Consider the following 16464-nt stretch of genomic DNA (forward strand, 5'->3'; position numbering starts at 1 on the left):
TTGTGCATGGGCGAGTCCACACATGTCTACGTGCTACATGAGTCTCATGCAGTATAAGTTCTGAATTATCTGAGTGTGAACCCAGTAGCCTTCCTATACAAAATAGTTGTACCGTTACCTCATTTATGTGATTTTATGTATGTTTCAATAACCGACGTGAATCAAAATTAGTCAGACCACTTAATTCTGGATACAAATGATAAAAACAAAAGCAAAAAGTACTTTTTGTTATACCGGCCTAGCACTACAATACTGCATATTTATATGTTCTTTGCTGAATTTGTTCTTGCTCTTTCAATGAGTTTGCTCGTCCATTGCTTTTTGTGCTACAGGCAGAGATATAACCTGCCCCTCTTAACTATGCATGGAGAATAAGATGAAACATGAAAATTTCAGTTCAATGCTAATGACTTTTTATTTTCAGTCCACTATTTTTTGTAATTTGTCTTTAAACTACCAACACTTTTACCATATTAAAGTAGTAATATGGTTTGGAAAGGCATGCTGAAGGTTTTCCACGCCAAAAGAATTACATCTCTGTATCCTAATACTGTATTCATATACAATTGTAGTCAATCAACGTCAATGCATATTGTCAATTGTGAAGAATTATTCATTCTCAGCCACTTTAAGAGAGAAAAAGATGAGAAAGAAATTCATATCAAAGATATAAACGACCAAAGATTTTGACGGAGGAGTTGTCAGGAGTGTGGAAATAATGAAGAGGATGTATAGAGGAGTTTTCAGTAACTGTGGGTTTACATATGCTCTATGCCTGAATTGGTTTGTGTTTACCTTTATAATGAATAAGCAAATGTTGGCGTAGAACATGATGTTTCAAGTGCAACTTATTTGCAGAAGATATAATGTTAAAATTAGCAAGGAAGTAAATCATAAGCTTGAACTATGGAAAAATACTAACGAATTTTAGGATGAGCAGGAGTAAGATATGACTATACATTGTAAGTTTAGCCCCTTTGAGAAGGATGAAGTTGAAGTGAAATTATATGGAATTGTGGTTCCTAAACGTAGATGATTTAAATATTTAGGTTTCGTGTTTATGAAAAATAGTACGGTAAATGTAGATGTAACACATAGTAGAATTGAAAAATAGGACGGCTATAATTAAGGAGCAATATGGTGGTGTTGTGCGAGAAGAAATTACTACACGCCAATTCTATAGAACGATTGTAAGAACAATAATGTTATATGTGAGTGAGTATTGTGCTTCCAAGGCTCAACGTATCCATAAAACAAATGTCATAAAAATGTGAATGTGAAAAAGGATGTATGATCATACAAGATAATAGCAGAGATAGAGACAGATCACTACAGACAATATCAGTAGCATGCACATATAAAACACAAGATAATAAAAGATTGTTTGATGTGATTTGATCATATCCTATATATGTCGACATCCAAATACGCCGTTCCATAAACGTGACATTGTGATGACTAAAGGTGTTAATAATGGATTAGAATGGCCTAAATCTTACCGAAAAAACTATTTCAAAATGCTTATAATATCTCAAAATTCCTGCATACTTAACGAAAAATAGAATACAATGAAAAACAATTCACATAAATGATATGAGTTAATTTGTATTAAGGCTTAGTACTTTTGGTATTTTACACTGGTAGCGGTGTAAGAGAACCCCCTACTTTGTCTTAAAAAGATAAAAATATTGAGCATTGGAAGAAAAAAATTAATGGGTCTGAATGAAGCAATAAGGATTTATATAGTAAGACTCAATTAGTTTGAAATTGAGATTTGCTTGTTATTATTATATCCACCCTATTTTTGTACACTATTACTTCACTAAGCGCATTAACATAATGAAAAGTTTATCATGTTTTTGATGAATTTTCCAAATCATTTACCTTTCTACATTGTAAAAGATCCCTCCTAGTTTGATCATTTGGATTAGCATGAAATTTATATTCACAATAACAAGTGCTCAAGTAATCTGCTTCTGATAAGGTCAACATGTCATTTGAAGTTACAAATTTGAAAAACTTTAGTTGTTTAGTGTATTCTTGATTACAGTAATTTTTCCATTTTCTTTCATTTTTGTTCTTGGGATACCATTGTGGGGAAAAACATGTACTAGTTAATATTAAGGGAAGATCGATTTTGTGACCCATTATAATTGTTCTTCTTGTTATATGGAGGCCGAGTAAGGATTTCAGTTTTATAGATGTTTTGACTTTAGACTGACCGCTGTAAGTGGTAATAATTGGGTTCTATATTTTATATTTGTCCATATTCAATGGATTTCTTAATCAAAATACACTGTATAAACAAAAGGTATCCGGTTTGACCGAATACGTATCCAGTCTTCTAGTTCCTCCCCTAATTATATGATCCTTTTTGTAAGAGATCAGTAAAAAATAATATAGTAAATACAACACAAGAGATAATACAGAGACAGTTACAACATGATTGCCTACTTTACGGGATAACTTGTATATTCTAACCTAGTTAATGTTGTTGCATCCATCTTATTTCATATTTTATCCTACATAAGATATTATATTGATTCCATATAAATTATGCCAATAGGCATCAGAAGAGCTTAATAACGTTAACCAAATGCTCTATTAGTACTCGAATTTATATAGAAAAAGTCAAAAGTATTTTATTAGTTATGCAGACATTAGTAACACTTACTTTTACGTTTCAAAACAAATATTTTGTTAGAGATCAATGTGAAATCTGATGCCAAAATTATTTGTTCTGGTACAGTCAGCATCCATACGAAAACTTATCTTGTTTTTAGTTCACCTGCAATAAACCCAGATACTACATTTTTTCTTTTTTGGTAAGGAACTCAAATACTACATTTTTTCTTTTTGGTAAGGAGCTCAGATACTACATTTTTTCCTTTTTGGTAAGGAACTCAGACACTACATGTTAATTGATATTTCAACCTTGAAAAATTAATAACAACAAATAACTTTTATTAAATTGTTTTGCCCCTTATAATTCGTTTTTTTTTTTTCGATCTTCAAATCCAAGAAAAACGCCATACAGCAGGGACCTCAAATGTAATTTTTATTTTCGTAATCCATAACTATAGATTTGCTTTCCATATATAAGAAGTACATTAAGGTAACTTGTTAAGTGCATTTAAAAATCTCAAACATCTCTACAGTTTTTTCACTCTATAACTATATAGGTTTCTCACATTGTGTTCACACATCTTGGCTTAAAATTTTCTCCTTAATTATATATTTACATCTTATTCATATAGTTCTCTTTCTAATTTAGAAAAAATAGTGATGGAAGCTTCGGAGTCCAAAATAATAGTGTCATCTCGTAGAAAAAGAGTTAGAAAAAACCCTATGGAAACAAATGGGGATCATCAGTCCAATAATAGTTCTAGTGTTTATCTTCCTAATGAAGTAATTCATAAAATTTTCACTTTTTTACCTATCAAGCATGCTATTTCTTCTTCTCTCGTTGCTAAACCATTCCGAAATTCATGGTTATATGCCCGTAATCTTTGTTTTGATAGAGCTTTTTGGATAAATTGTTTTATGAGAGATAGAGACCAGATCTCAATTATTAATAATATCATAAGTAATCATTTGGGCAAAAAAATTCATAGTTTTCAGCTTTATATTCACGAGCCAATAAAGTACTCGTCTTTTTTCATAGCGTGGATTCAACATATTGCAACAAAGGGCCTAGAAGAGCTCGAGTTACATCTAGTTGAACTTGATCCTACTAATGAGATTTATTACCATGTGCCTTCTGCTTTCATCAACATTAAAACTCTCCGCATTCTAAAATTGATCAGTTGTGAATTGCATCTACCACCAAAATCAAAAGGTTTACGATTCTTGAAATCTCTTAGTCTAACTAAGGTTCGCGTCGTACCTTATTTGATTAAAAGGTTGTTTTCAAGATGTGTGGTTCTTGAATCTTTGGCTTTGGAGGGTTGTTCTTTTATTGGTAAAGTTACAATTAAAGGTTCAAACAGGTTTAGAACTCTGTTGATTAGGAACTGTAGTGACATAATTTTGGTCACTGTTAATAATCCAAGTATTAACACATTTCATTATTGTGGTGAGATTAACAAAATTAAATTTGTGGATCCAATAAGCTTAAAAGATGTGATATTGAATTTTGGTGCCACAACGGAGCTTCAACATATAAGGGAAAGGGATAATTTGATGGAAGCCTTAAGAAATGTGCAAACTCTCTCAATCATCAATGTTCTTCTTGAGGTAATCTCATGGTCCGTCTTTTTATTTTTTCATTTTTGAATTTAACTTATATATATCGATGATATAAATATTTTTTAATATTTAATTTAGGGGCTTTCTCCTAGATTTGTGGATTTTGAGTACGGAGATATGGAGTACTATCTTCCTAATTTGAAGGAACTTCAATTGGTGAGACGTGGATTGAGCTTTATCAACCCTTGGGATATTCTTTCTTTTGTCGAGAATTGTCCCCAAATTGAGAGACTCTTTCTTGATGTAAGTATATTAATCACGACCTCTTAAGATATTATGTAAATTTTATTTTTAGCTATTTATTGATTCTTGAGTTTTCTTGTTTTTGCGAATTTTTTTATTTTTAATTTGGTAAATCATGAAAGAAATTTCACTTACATACATACCTCGGTCCTCGTAGTTTGTTTGCGCTCTATTGGAATAAAGATTTTATTTGCTTTATTTACAAATTTTTATGTTTTATTTTTATTTTTGCATCTCTTGTAAGATTTATCATATAACAAAAAAGGTATTTGTAAAGGACCACATAACCAAATTTCCCTCATTTTTTAACGTGAAAAATAAGCTGTTCATGATATTTTTAGTCACAAGATCAGAATATAAAAGTTACAAAAATTGAAACCACAAGCACGTACTGATTTCCATTTAATGTTTTTTCCCTTTAGATCTGGTTTTATATATATATATATATATATATATATATATATATATATATAAAAAAGAATATCGAATGATGTCTCATTGGGTTAATCTGTTACTTAAATAGGTTGAGAATGAGACTAAAACTTCACTAAACTCATGTATCAGACTTCCTTTTAAAATTATCACATGATTTATGAAGGAAAAAGAAGAAGAATTATTCTCAATTTAATAGTTTTTAATTGTGGACTAATTAATCAATACAATTATGCAGCTTGGTAATTATCCAATGGAAGCTGGAAGTTATTGGAACTTAGTGGCAAAAGAACAATTTGAGAATTGCCAAGCAGAATTCCCACAACTCAAGCTATTGAAGGTGAAAGGATTCAAGAAACTTGAGCTTGAAGATAAATTGGTGAATTTTTTCTTATTGCATGCCAGGTCATTGGAGTATTTGATTATAGTTAAATCAAAGAAAAATCATCTAGAAATTAAACTAAGCGATATCATTACAGTTTCAAAGGTAGTTACTATTTCTACCTATAATCACAATAAGGATGAAAGTTCTGCTTTCCCTAAACATAGAGTCTTGTAAGTGCAGAATTTTTTTTTAAAAAAAAATCCTTTTCATGATATTTTTTATATTCTTGTATCCACAAAAAAAAATTGTGTTTTTTCTCTTTTTTTTTTTTTTTTTTTGGAATATAGTCGGTGCAGTGTTGCTGTATGAGAATATGCAGGAGGGACATAGTGATGAATATTGTTTTTGTTATGATGAGAAAAGTTGGAGAATATATATGTCCACCTGGTTTTAGGTGATATTTGCAACTTTCGGAACTCATATATGAGCTTTTATTGTTCTTCTTTATTGTTAAATTGTAAATTTAAAGTAAATAATTAAATATTTATATTTATGATAATTATTAAGTTATTAATTCTCATGGCTCCGGATTTTACAGACTGATTTGCTAATTAAGCCACTAATTTCTTCGCCCCTCCAATTCCCTTCTCACAACTTATATTCCATTATATTGTTTATTTATTTTATTATATATTTCAAAAACAAACAAAAAACAGCCCTAATCAGATGAATTCTAATTATAACATTTTTAGATTCTGACATTATAAGTATTATTAAGAATTATGGATGGTAGACACAAGCATTTGATCAGTGGGTATGAGAACTCAATTGCAATATTTAAAAACATCAAATCAATATTTAATTAGCATGTTAAAAAAAAAGTTGGCTAGAACAAGGATTTAAGTTTAGCGATTGCATGCTAATAAATTATTAGTTCTAAAATCACATGGTGACATTGTATCATTGTATGTCGCAGCGAGATATTGAGAGTTCTATCAAAGATTTTTAAATTAAAACCGAAAGAAGCTCTAATTGCAAGATGTATATTAACTACGTAAGTACTAATTAAGTGCGGATTAACACAAAGATTGTCTATGTCGTCGTAATTAATAATTTAAAATTGTTATGCGTTGATTATTAGTGATGATTTAATTGTTATACATAAATTTTATTTATCATCATTTTCCATGTTCAGCATAACTTGTGGGATATTATGATGCGAATATATAAACTAATGCCTCGCGAAAATTTTCTTGTATATTTAGGTGTTAGGATACTTCCATCCTCTTATTTTTATTAAATTGTTGAATGACAGAAATGAAAAATCACTGATTCGAGGGCCAAAAATTAAAAACCACTCCTAATATTAGAGGCCATAATTTTTCAAAGGGCTCATTTCATTTTTTTTTTTTTTGCGGATTGGCCTTCTTTTGAGGTGGTATTTAATTTTTGTCCCTCAAATTGGTAGTCTTTAATTTTTATCCTTCGCCTAATACCCCGAGGTTCTGGGTTTGAACCCCAGCTCAGTAAAAAAAAGAAGGAATTTCGCAAGGCAGAATTTTGCCTTCAAAACTTTGCTTTAAAAGCAGAATTTTAAGGGTGATCCCAGATTTTGAACTTATAGTACAATAAAAAAAAAAAAAAAAAAAGGAGCATGGTTGAAAAGGGGTTTTACCTGATGTTATTACTTATTCATCGCTAATTCAAGGCCTTTGTGAGCAGCAAAACCTGACTAAAGCTTGTGATCTTCTCCAAGAGATGTTGAGAGTAGGTCAGCAACCTGATAAGTTTACATATACTTATTGGTGCATACTGTGCAAATGGTGATATTAAAGGTGCACTTGATGAGTTTTTGAACTTATTTTACCTTCTGCTTGCGAATTCAAACTCTACCTTGCGATTTTTATTTTTATTTTAAATTTTTGACTGAGAGGGGGTTCGAACCAGAAATTAAGAGATTTTTAGCGAATGACAAAAATTAAAGTCAACCAATTTGAGGGACAAAAAATTAAGAAGCAAAATGGATTTTGAAAAGGTGGTCTTTAAATTTTGCCCTCATATTTGAAATCTTTAAATTACTTATTCATCGCAAAATTTTAAAAAAAATTCGCAAGGCAAGGTCTATTGTGAGTGGCAATAACCTGACTGAAGCTTGTGATCTTCTCCATAAAAGAGATGTTGAGAAGTAGGTCTGCAATGCCCTGATAAGTTTACATATTCCTTATTGGTGCATAAAGTTTGCGCAAATGGTGATAACTTTGTGAAGGAATTATCAAAGTTATGACCCGGCATACTTATGCCACTTAATAGAGTATTTCCGCATAAAATGTGTAATTCCTTAACTCGTTGGCGGCATAGCGAAATTTAAACTGCCTTGCGAATTTTTTTTTTTTAAAATTTCGCCCGCGTGGGTTCGAACCCGGGACCTATGGTGTCTCGAAGGGCAAAATTTAAACATTTCTTTAAAGACCACCCCAAAAGAAGGGCACCCGCGCAAAAAAATGATTTTGGGCAATTCGCATTCGTTTGGGGTGGTCTTTTTTTGCCCCTTATTTGAAATTTTAAATTTTGCCCTTCGCATAAACCCATAGGTTCCCAGGTTCGAACCACGCGCGTCAAAATTTTAAAAAAATTCGCAAGGCAAGTTTAAATTTTTTATGCCCCCAACGATACACGTGAAGGAAAAAATTAAAATCTTACCAATTTGAGGGACATAACTTTGATAATTAAAGTTTAGCACATAAAAGTTTGCCCATTAAAAGTATGCGCATAACTTTGTGAAGGCCAAGTTATCCGGACCGCATACTTATTGCAAATCATAAAAATATGCCGGGGTCCGTATAACTTTGATAATTCCTTCACAAAGTTATGACATAAAATCCATTAAAAGTATGGACTCGAATTATCCATACTTATGCCAAGCCCATAAGGTATGCCCGGTCCGCATAAAATGTGTAATTCCTAATAAGAATAGAAATTAGCTTGCGAATTTTTTTTTAAAATTTCGACCGCGCGTGGTTCACTCCGGGACTATGGGTGTTGGCAAAAATTTAAACATTTCAAATATGAGGGGCAAAATTTAAAGACCACCCCAAAAGAAGGGCACTCCGCGCAAAAAAATGTATTTAGCTTTGGTTTTTAATGTAATTGAAAATTGGTCAATCTTATAAGGCAGATATAATATTTGAACAAAAATACCCTCAACTCAAATTTGGAACAAACTTTTTTGTGCTGGAGAACGCAATATATTAGTATTCAAACAATTTATGGAGATGTAGTTTGACACTATAGGAAAAGTTTCTGGAATTTTAAATTCTGAAGTTATAACTCCAAAATCTTACTAGAGTTTGAACAAACACAATTCAAACTCCAATAACTTTTTCAAGCTCTTGTGATTTTATTTATATTTTTTCACAATTTCTGTATAATATTAAAAACAGTTTCTGCTTATAAAGTAATGATATTTTCTTCAACTCATTGTTTTTTAATAACAGAGAAGCAGCAGCTACTACTACTAATTAAAAGCACTTACCTTTTTGGCCAACGAGTTTGGCTAAACATTGTATAAAAATTCTTCACATAGCATGCCTTCCCCCGTAAGAACAACACTTAACTTCTTCGGGAGAATGAACATTCCAACCTCAGACATTGAATTTAGCTAGTTGCCAAGTATACATCTAGTTTGCAAACAATAGTTGTGGTACCTACTGTAATATGAATGGATGAGAAAACTAGATAGGACCAAAAGAGAGAGCTGATGAATCTTGATGTGCATTAACAATCACATTTTACTCCATTGATATTATTAAACACAACATAGCTTTGGTCACAGAAATCGGTTGACTTAACAGAAAAGAAAAATGTCATCCCACTGAAAAAAAAAAAATTCTTCTTTCGGACATGTTTGCCCCTCATCGTTAGCTAATTGTTGGCTTAATCTCTCCTGTTTCTCCTTTAAGTTGTTGAATCCTTCCCGCAACACCTACATAAACACCAAGACAATAAGCACAAAAAATATCTTTAAAGAAATTATAATATATGGTGAAATACTAATAATATACACAATCTATAGCCCATTTTCATTGTTCTAGTGCACAAAATATTTTGAATATCCAATAAACAAGTATATACACTGTTTAAAAAATGGACCTTGGGCCTAACTCAACCGCAAAAGCTAGCTCATGAGGGGAGGATTGCCCAAGACCATATAACCAAACACCCATTCCACAACCGATGTGGGAGAATCGACAAAAAAACAGCATGTGTATCATGGATGGTTGCAGCCATTTTGTATAGATGAACATACAACTTTCATTTGGATATTGAGGAGCTTGTTTAGTTTATTTTCCTCTAGAATTAGGGTAAAACCATGTGTAACCCTCCTTCCAATGCATCCAATAAAAACTTTCGCAACTTTAAATTCACCAAATAAATTTAGAAAAGGAGGAAAACGGAGACGTGCCAAAAGTACCATGTTTTGACAATTTTTCTAAAGAAATTTGACAGATCTTAATTGTCTTTTGTAAACAGTCTCAGTAACCCCCCACCCCCACTCCCACCCCACCCACCAAAAGCAAAAACGAAATAGCTCAAGGTTTCTGAACTATATGACTTAGAAGATGATTATGTCAATGATGTGACATTGGGATGTTAGTAAACCATAAATCACCTGACTCTGGAAGAAAACACATGCAAACATCTGGAAACCTATCAATAAACCACTCCCACTCTTTTTTTTTCAGTCAAATAAACCACTCCCACTCTTAAGTGTGGACCATACATCATGGAAACAGAAATGTCTGCCAAAAGGAGAAGAAAGAAAAAGTTTGGTAGTCTTTACTGGACACGCGTGAAGACACAAAAATTGGCAGCCACTAGCAAAATCTAATAAAAATACGTCTCATTTCCCTTCCTGCTCTAAGTAATTCAAACATTGAGAAAAAGCCATTCATGTTCAACAATAACAAAAGCTGAAGTACCTTTTGTATCTCTTCTTGGAACCACAAGGACAGAATGCATTCCTACTAATTTGCCCACTCTTAGCCAAGTTTGATCGTGCAACATCCATCGGGGATGAACCCATCAACTTTTGAACCTATATATCAGAAGAACCCAATATAAGTAAGTCAACATCATCTAACCACGGAAAAGGAAGCACCAACAGTAGAACATATTGTATGTGTTCCTTTCTCATATTCTATAGAGACTCTGCAGAATCCAAGTATTGGAAGAGAAGTATCTTAACTACTGCTGAATTTCCACCACATCCCATAACTCCCACGTGGACCAGAGAGAACAAAACAATACGCACGTCACAATGATACACATGCACCCAAATTAGTGACATCCACAACTGAAGATTTCTTTTCTTAGTATGCACATAGCATATGGCATCTCTCCACAATGCAACCAAAAATCTCACCCAGAAAGTAAAAGAATCAAACAATCAGAAAATCCCAAACGGTATATCGAAGATTTTTTTTTTTTTTTTTTTAAAAAAAGGATACTCCTTTAATCTCATTTTATATGAAGAAGTTTGACTGGATGAGGAGTTCAGAAATAAAAGAGAACTTTTGACACATGCACTAATTATATGTAAAGTACATCACATTTTATATCACATTTCATGTGTCCTTTCATCTTTCTCTCTTCCGATAAAAAGATCACATTTTATATCAAGTGGAGTCCCAATACATCATGGCGTCAAAAGTAAAATGATTTTACGATTAAATAGTTTTCAAGGATGCACCAATCTTTCTGGAACAGCCTAAAAGAGAATGTCTGGTAGGGACCTTAAAAAAAGAGCAAAAAGAAATCTGAAATGCAATATACAGTACCTCAGCCAGGCTCTTAGGCATTGGCTTCCCTTGTTCTTTCAGCTTCTCAATTTTCTTTTGTGCTTCTTTTGCCCAAGTAAACTTTGCCAATGTATTTTCAACATCAGATATTGTGCACTTGCAATGTTTTGCCGCCTCTTGCTTTTGAATTGTTTGAAGATTCTATTTTAGAAATCAAAAAAAAAAAGGAACAACGAATTAATGACAAGGGCTTCAATAGGTTATCCAAGTCATTTCACGTTGACAGTTCTTCCATCTCTCCTACACATGACTACTAACTTACTAAGATTGTCTTTCACATTATTTTACAATTTTCTTCCATCTCTCCTACACATGACTATTAACTTACTAAGATTGTCTTTCACATTATTTTACTAATATGTTCTATTCGCTGTTTACCCCACTTGTGGCACTACACTAAGTATGTTGTTGTTGTTGTTGTTGTTATTCTATTCGCTGTGAAATAATTTCATTTTTTTATTTCTCTTGGGTTAAGTTAAGTGAACATTCATTTAATTGCACCAAGAAGGTGCACAGTATTTTACATAAAAAAGACTTTCAATTCCCTTTTCACGCTGAAGGGAATCTATAAATACTTCACAGTTGCGTAAAAAACTCAAGTCATGTAACACTAAAAGTTCAGACTTTGTAAAAAAATAAATGTAAAGCAAAAAGTAGCTGTGACTTTCCCTTCAAACATTTTTATTTCTTTCCCCCCAGACTGTTCATCAAAAAATATATGCTGGTTCTCAGTCATGTGTCTTTATCTCCTTTCAACTTTCTGCCGTTGCCAACTTTCAGCTGCTGCCCTAACTGATCCTGGCAAGATCATTACGCTCCAAATATGTTTAGGAGCAGACACCTGGCTTCCCAAGCATAACCACAGTGCAACAAAAAGTGACCAGGGATTTCCTAGTTCTCAAGCACAAAAAACAACTCCAATTACAACTATGCCTCAAGTTCAAAGAAATAAGGATCTGCTACATGAATCCTTACGGGCCATGTTACTCCATTTAAACTCTTCTCATGCTGATATTATGCAAATACAAACAAAATCTTCTTTTCTATAGGTTCTAAGTAAGACAAACTTCATGCATAACTATTCATTCAAAAACATAATGATCTATCAGGGAAAAGGGATTTTGACGTCCATACCATTTTCCATGGCCAACACTGTTCCATTTCCTCAGTTCTACATAGGATGTTGTAACATGATTTAACAGAAAATATAGCATTTTTGATTGGTCTGCGCTTTCTAAGAATCAAGAGCTATCATGCAGTTCCTTCAATTTCTCAATTATGCATAAAGTTGAGTGGCAGTCTACCTTGCAGTCATTACATACCTCCTGAAATAATTTATGGCACCATGTCCCAATATGCATACAATAGTTGCATCCTGATTCATCACAATTGCGTAGAGATATGAGAAGCTTTGCTTTACGGATTTCCCTTCATTCCATTCATCTTGCCACATCCTAATCCTTATCTCACCCCTAAGAAAATTTGATTAAATGTTGGAACTCTTCCCAGTGCTTTCTTATATTTTTCAAGGGTGCCTTCTGATATTCCATTTATTTAAGTGCTTTCAGTCTGTCTTTTTTGGCTTTTGGCGCAACATACAAGATGTAAAGGATGGAATAACGTGCTAGATTACATCAATATACTACAGGAGTTGTTTTTTCTTTATTACAGAGGGGATCCTCTCTTTTTGTTTTTGTTAGGGGAATCTCAGATTATTTAATCCTTAAGCAGTCTTAGTGCTTGGTAGTTAACATCTATAAAATCCTTACCTGTTTAGAAAAACACTTCTTTTCCGTCTCTCCTACACAAGACTGCTCACTTAATAATATATAATTTCTATCGATCACCTCAGTTTACAAAAATATTTCACGGGACTCATTATTTCTGGAAAAGTATCGTAAAATTTCGTTTCAGTGCTCACCAAGAAAGTGAAAAACACCTACATAAGAAAGGACCCAGAATTCACTTTTAGCACTACCATGAATCTATTTAGTCCACCAAGGAATTACAGAATTAAGAAAAGACATGTTACACCAATTAGATGCTATAACATCTATACCTAGAGCAAAAAATAGTCATGACTTTTGTCTTCAAAAGATCTACGTGTTCTTTCTTTGGACATTTTGCAAAAACTACATGTTGATGTACTGTATCTTCCATGCGAGTCTGCTTCTCAACTTTCGGCACTTGCCAGCTTTCAACTGTGGCTAACTGATCCTGGCATAACCCGTTACATTCCAAATATGTTTGAAGGGGGAGCCTTGGCGTAACTGGTAAAGTTGCTGCCATGTGACCAGGAGGTCACGGGTTCGAGCCGTGGAAACAGCCTCTTGCGAAATGCAAGGTAAGGCTGCGTACAATAGACCCTTGTGGTCCGGCCCTTCCCGGACCCCGCGCATAGCGGGAGCTTAGTGCACCGGGCTGCCCTTTTTTTACACCAGATGTCCCAACTATAATTGCAGTGAATGACTAGGTGATAAGGGCTTTTATACTGCTCAAGCGCAAAGAAAACCTGTGGGGTAACCCTTATTTCTACAGATTGCACTGAGTGACAAATGCCGCAGACATAGCAATCCATTGAAAACATGTTCTGGGAGAAGTTTTTCACCTCATTTCATTTTACATGGCCAACATTGTTCATTTCCTCTGTTTGCATAAGCATCATGAAATTTTGTCATATAATTTAATAGGAACTGTATCAATCTCGCTTGGTCTCCAATGCAAAGAATTAGGTCTATTTACCTAGCACCTTCGATTCTCAATTCTGCATAAAAATTGAGCAGCTTTATCTATTTCCTGGTCAAATAGGTTCCTTCTTTATTCAACCTCAGAGGCTACCCCTGAAATCCATTATTCAACTCAATGCTCCTAGTGAATCACTTCATAGGCATGTTGCCTGCTATAAGCCTATAACAAATCCAGCTGCTTTATGAATACATAACAGATATAAGTAATCTACTTAGCTAGAATCCAGAGGGAACACTGTTGCCATCCCCCCCAAAAAAAAAAAAAAAAAAAGGGAACAGTTCAGGTACAAGAACTCCATAAAGTATTTGTCAATATTTATTAGCTAATCAACTTGGCATTTAATTAGGATACAACAAGAGTGAACAGCTCCATTAGTTTCAGAACCATTGCAATTTACAAATTCTGGTTTTCAATGTTCAGGTTGTTAAATCTCATTGATAAACTTAACTTCAACAAAATTACAAGATTAAAGGTATAAGCAAAATGGTATATAGAAAAGGAAATGAGGCTAAACCTCTCCAGTGGGATCCAATGCACCAAGATATTGAAGAATAGCTTCTTGCTTCTCAAAAGCATCAGCAAATGTAGCTTCACTACTTCGCCCTACTATGTACTGCTTCATAGTCCCCAACTTCCTCGCTTTGCCCAATTCATCCGCAAATCCTAAATTCAAATAGTCAACATACACAAACAAACATAGGAAGAGTAAGAGGTAAACTCGAATGAGTAAACAACAGATTCGAAGCCACTAATCTTTTTTTTTTTTTCTACTCACAAAAAGTTAACTTTTTTTCAAGTTAAATGCATGTCCAAACACAACTCGATTTACAAATACTCTTTATCAGCTTTGATCACTTTCACTTGTCATTTTCAGATAGTTTTTATCATACTTTTGTTGTCAATAAGTATGAGAAGAATTGCAAGTTATAGTATTTTTCGTATAGTTTTTGAACATCTAAATTTTAATTTTAAAATATTGAATTAATCTAATTCAATTTAGCTTCAAAAATCAATCTCGAAAAGCGAAACGTGACAAGTGAATGTGAACGGATGGACGATCACCTTTTGTTATGTCCGTTAAACGCCTACTACATTTACTATAAATGTACCTATTAAAAAAAAATCAACATGTAGTAGGAACTATTTATATGTAGAGTAAAAGTTAGGAGCTTACGAAGGAGAGTGAATGATTCAGAGGTGGGTATATCAGCAGCATCGGTGGAGGTTTTTTGGCCGGTGAAAGCGCCTTTAATCTTGTCCATCCATTTGGAGGCATTGAGTTGTGTTGTGGAAGAAATCCATCGGTGTGAGGTTGTTGATGCTGATGAGTTTAAGTAGTAAAACAGTAAAGTTCGAGGACGAATCATATATGTATTATATTACTCAGTCTGCGTTCTTTGCTGTGAGGGGATCTCTCCGTTCTTTGAATCGGAAGAGCCAGAGACCGACGACGAGGGGTTTAGTTAGGGATTTTCAGGACGACGTCGCTCGAAAAAAGTGAGAAATAAGTTCATCTTTTCTTTTCTTTTTTTTTCCCTTTTTTTCTCGCTATTGCCCACCAAAAAGATAAAGGTGGTAAGTAGCCTATTGGTAATAATAACTTGATGAGCATTGGCCTTGGGTACATGCTTGGACAAAATTGGCTCATGAAATATAATTCACTCAATACCCTCAAGTTTAAATGGATTAATGATTCATTTATTTATTAACTCAATCTATTTTAACACGTTTAATTCAGCTCATTTAAAAACCACGCTAAGATATAACTTAATTTGACCCATAAAAGACCTTATCAAAATATTTCTAAACTGTATTTTTTAATTTGATTTGTTTTATATGCGCATAAAAAGAAAAAGGCTTATTAGTGGCTTAAACAGCAACATCATGCCGAGTGAAATCCTACTTTAAGAGATGAAGTTGCTTAATTAAATTTAAAACTTAATAAGAATTAAATGATTTGAGTTATATAAATCGTTAGCCATCTTTGCTCAGCCCAGTGACTTTTGGACCGATTATTAACTCATTATTCACTAATTCTATCTATATTGACTCCCTCACAATTAGTTCAATTAGTTCATTTGACACTCCTGACTGGAGGCCTACAACTAGGAGTGTCAAAGATGGCTCAAAAGTTAATGACCCGCCCAAAATCTTATGGGTTGGGCTCAAGATAAATTCATATTGGATGATTTTAAGCCCAGCCCAACATAGTTCATTTTAAAGTGATCTCCAACTTAGCCCAATACTAACTCAATTCTATCTCATTTTTAAGATTTACTTTAATTTGAGTTTATTAGTTGAAATTTACTTTATTTTTTTCTATATATTCAATTTTCTTGTATCATGTATCTCATAAGTTTGGGGTGTGTTTGATATTTGGGGAAAATATTTCCATGAATTATTATTTTTTTCAAAAATATTCCACGAAAAATGTTTTCCGCGATATTTTTCACGAATATACCATTCATAGCTACCTTTAGGATTATTATGGATGTATTTCCTTCTTGTTAAATGCATGTATTTTTTTTCTTTTTTTTTTTTTGGACGAAATTCCTATTTTTTGGGCGAAATTCTAGTGCCATATCTGGATGGAATCTTTTAAAAATGAAA

General features: G+C 33.2%; 2 protein-coding genes across 2 annotated transcripts; one reads left to right on the forward strand and one right to left on the reverse strand.

The window, feature by feature from the left end:
* Positions 1-3285: 3285 nt before the first annotated feature.
* On the forward strand, positions 3286-5482 carry LOC132047777 (putative FBD-associated F-box protein At1g61330). The gene is made up of 3 exons (XM_059438772.1): positions 3286-4236; positions 4327-4491; positions 5162-5482. The coding sequence occupies exons 1-3, from the start codon at positions 3286-3288 to the stop codon at positions 5480-5482; spliced, it is 1437 nt and encodes a 478-aa protein (XP_059294755.1).
* A 3536-nt stretch (positions 5483-9018) lies between these two features.
* LOC132046144 (uncharacterized) lies at positions 9019-15256 on the reverse strand. Its single transcript, XM_059436698.1, has 5 exons — positions 15029-15256; positions 14369-14517; positions 11086-11247; positions 10228-10343; positions 9019-9230 (listed from the first exon to the last, which is right to left on the reverse strand). Exons 1-5 carry the CDS (start codon positions 15219-15221, stop codon positions 9203-9205), a joined length of 648 nt encoding a protein of 215 aa, XP_059292681.1. The 5' UTR covers positions 15222-15256; the 3' UTR covers positions 9019-9202.
* Between the last annotated feature and the right edge of the window lie 1208 nt (positions 15257-16464).

This window comes from Lycium ferocissimum, chromosome 2, assembly GCF_029784015.1.
Source record: "Lycium ferocissimum isolate CSIRO_LF1 chromosome 2, AGI_CSIRO_Lferr_CH_V1, whole genome shotgun sequence".
NCBI lineage: Eukaryota > Viridiplantae > Streptophyta > Magnoliopsida > Solanales > Solanaceae > Lycium > Lycium ferocissimum.

What these genes read in the sequence shown, in the direction of transcription:
- LOC132046144 (XM_059436698.1), bottom strand. Translation starts at nt 15,221, where the DNA reads ATGATTCGTCCTCGAACTTTACTGTTTTACTACTTAAACTCATCAGCA. An exon ending in TGAATCATTCACTCTCCTTC is followed by an intron (nt 14,518 to 15,028) that starts GTAAGCTCCTAA and finishes ATTTGAATTTAG; the next exon opens with GATTTGCGGATGAATTGGGC. An exon ending in TCCAAGAAGAGATACAAAAG is followed by an intron (nt 9,231 to 10,227) that starts GTACTTCAGCTT and finishes GTGTTTATGTAG; the next exon opens with GTGTTGCGGGAAGGATTCAA.
- LOC132047777 (XM_059438772.1), top strand. Translation starts at nt 3,286, where the DNA reads ATGGAAGCTTCGGAGTCCAAAATAATAGTGTCATCTCGTAGAAAAAGA. An exon ending in TCATCAATGTTCTTCTTGAG is followed by an intron (nt 4,237 to 4,326) that starts GTAATCTCATGG and finishes TATTTAATTTAG; the next exon opens with GGGCTTTCTCCTAGATTTGT. An exon ending in TTGAGAGACTCTTTCTTGAT is followed by an intron (nt 4,492 to 5,161) that starts GTAAGTATATTA and finishes ACAATTATGCAG; the next exon opens with CTTGGTAATTATCCAATGGA.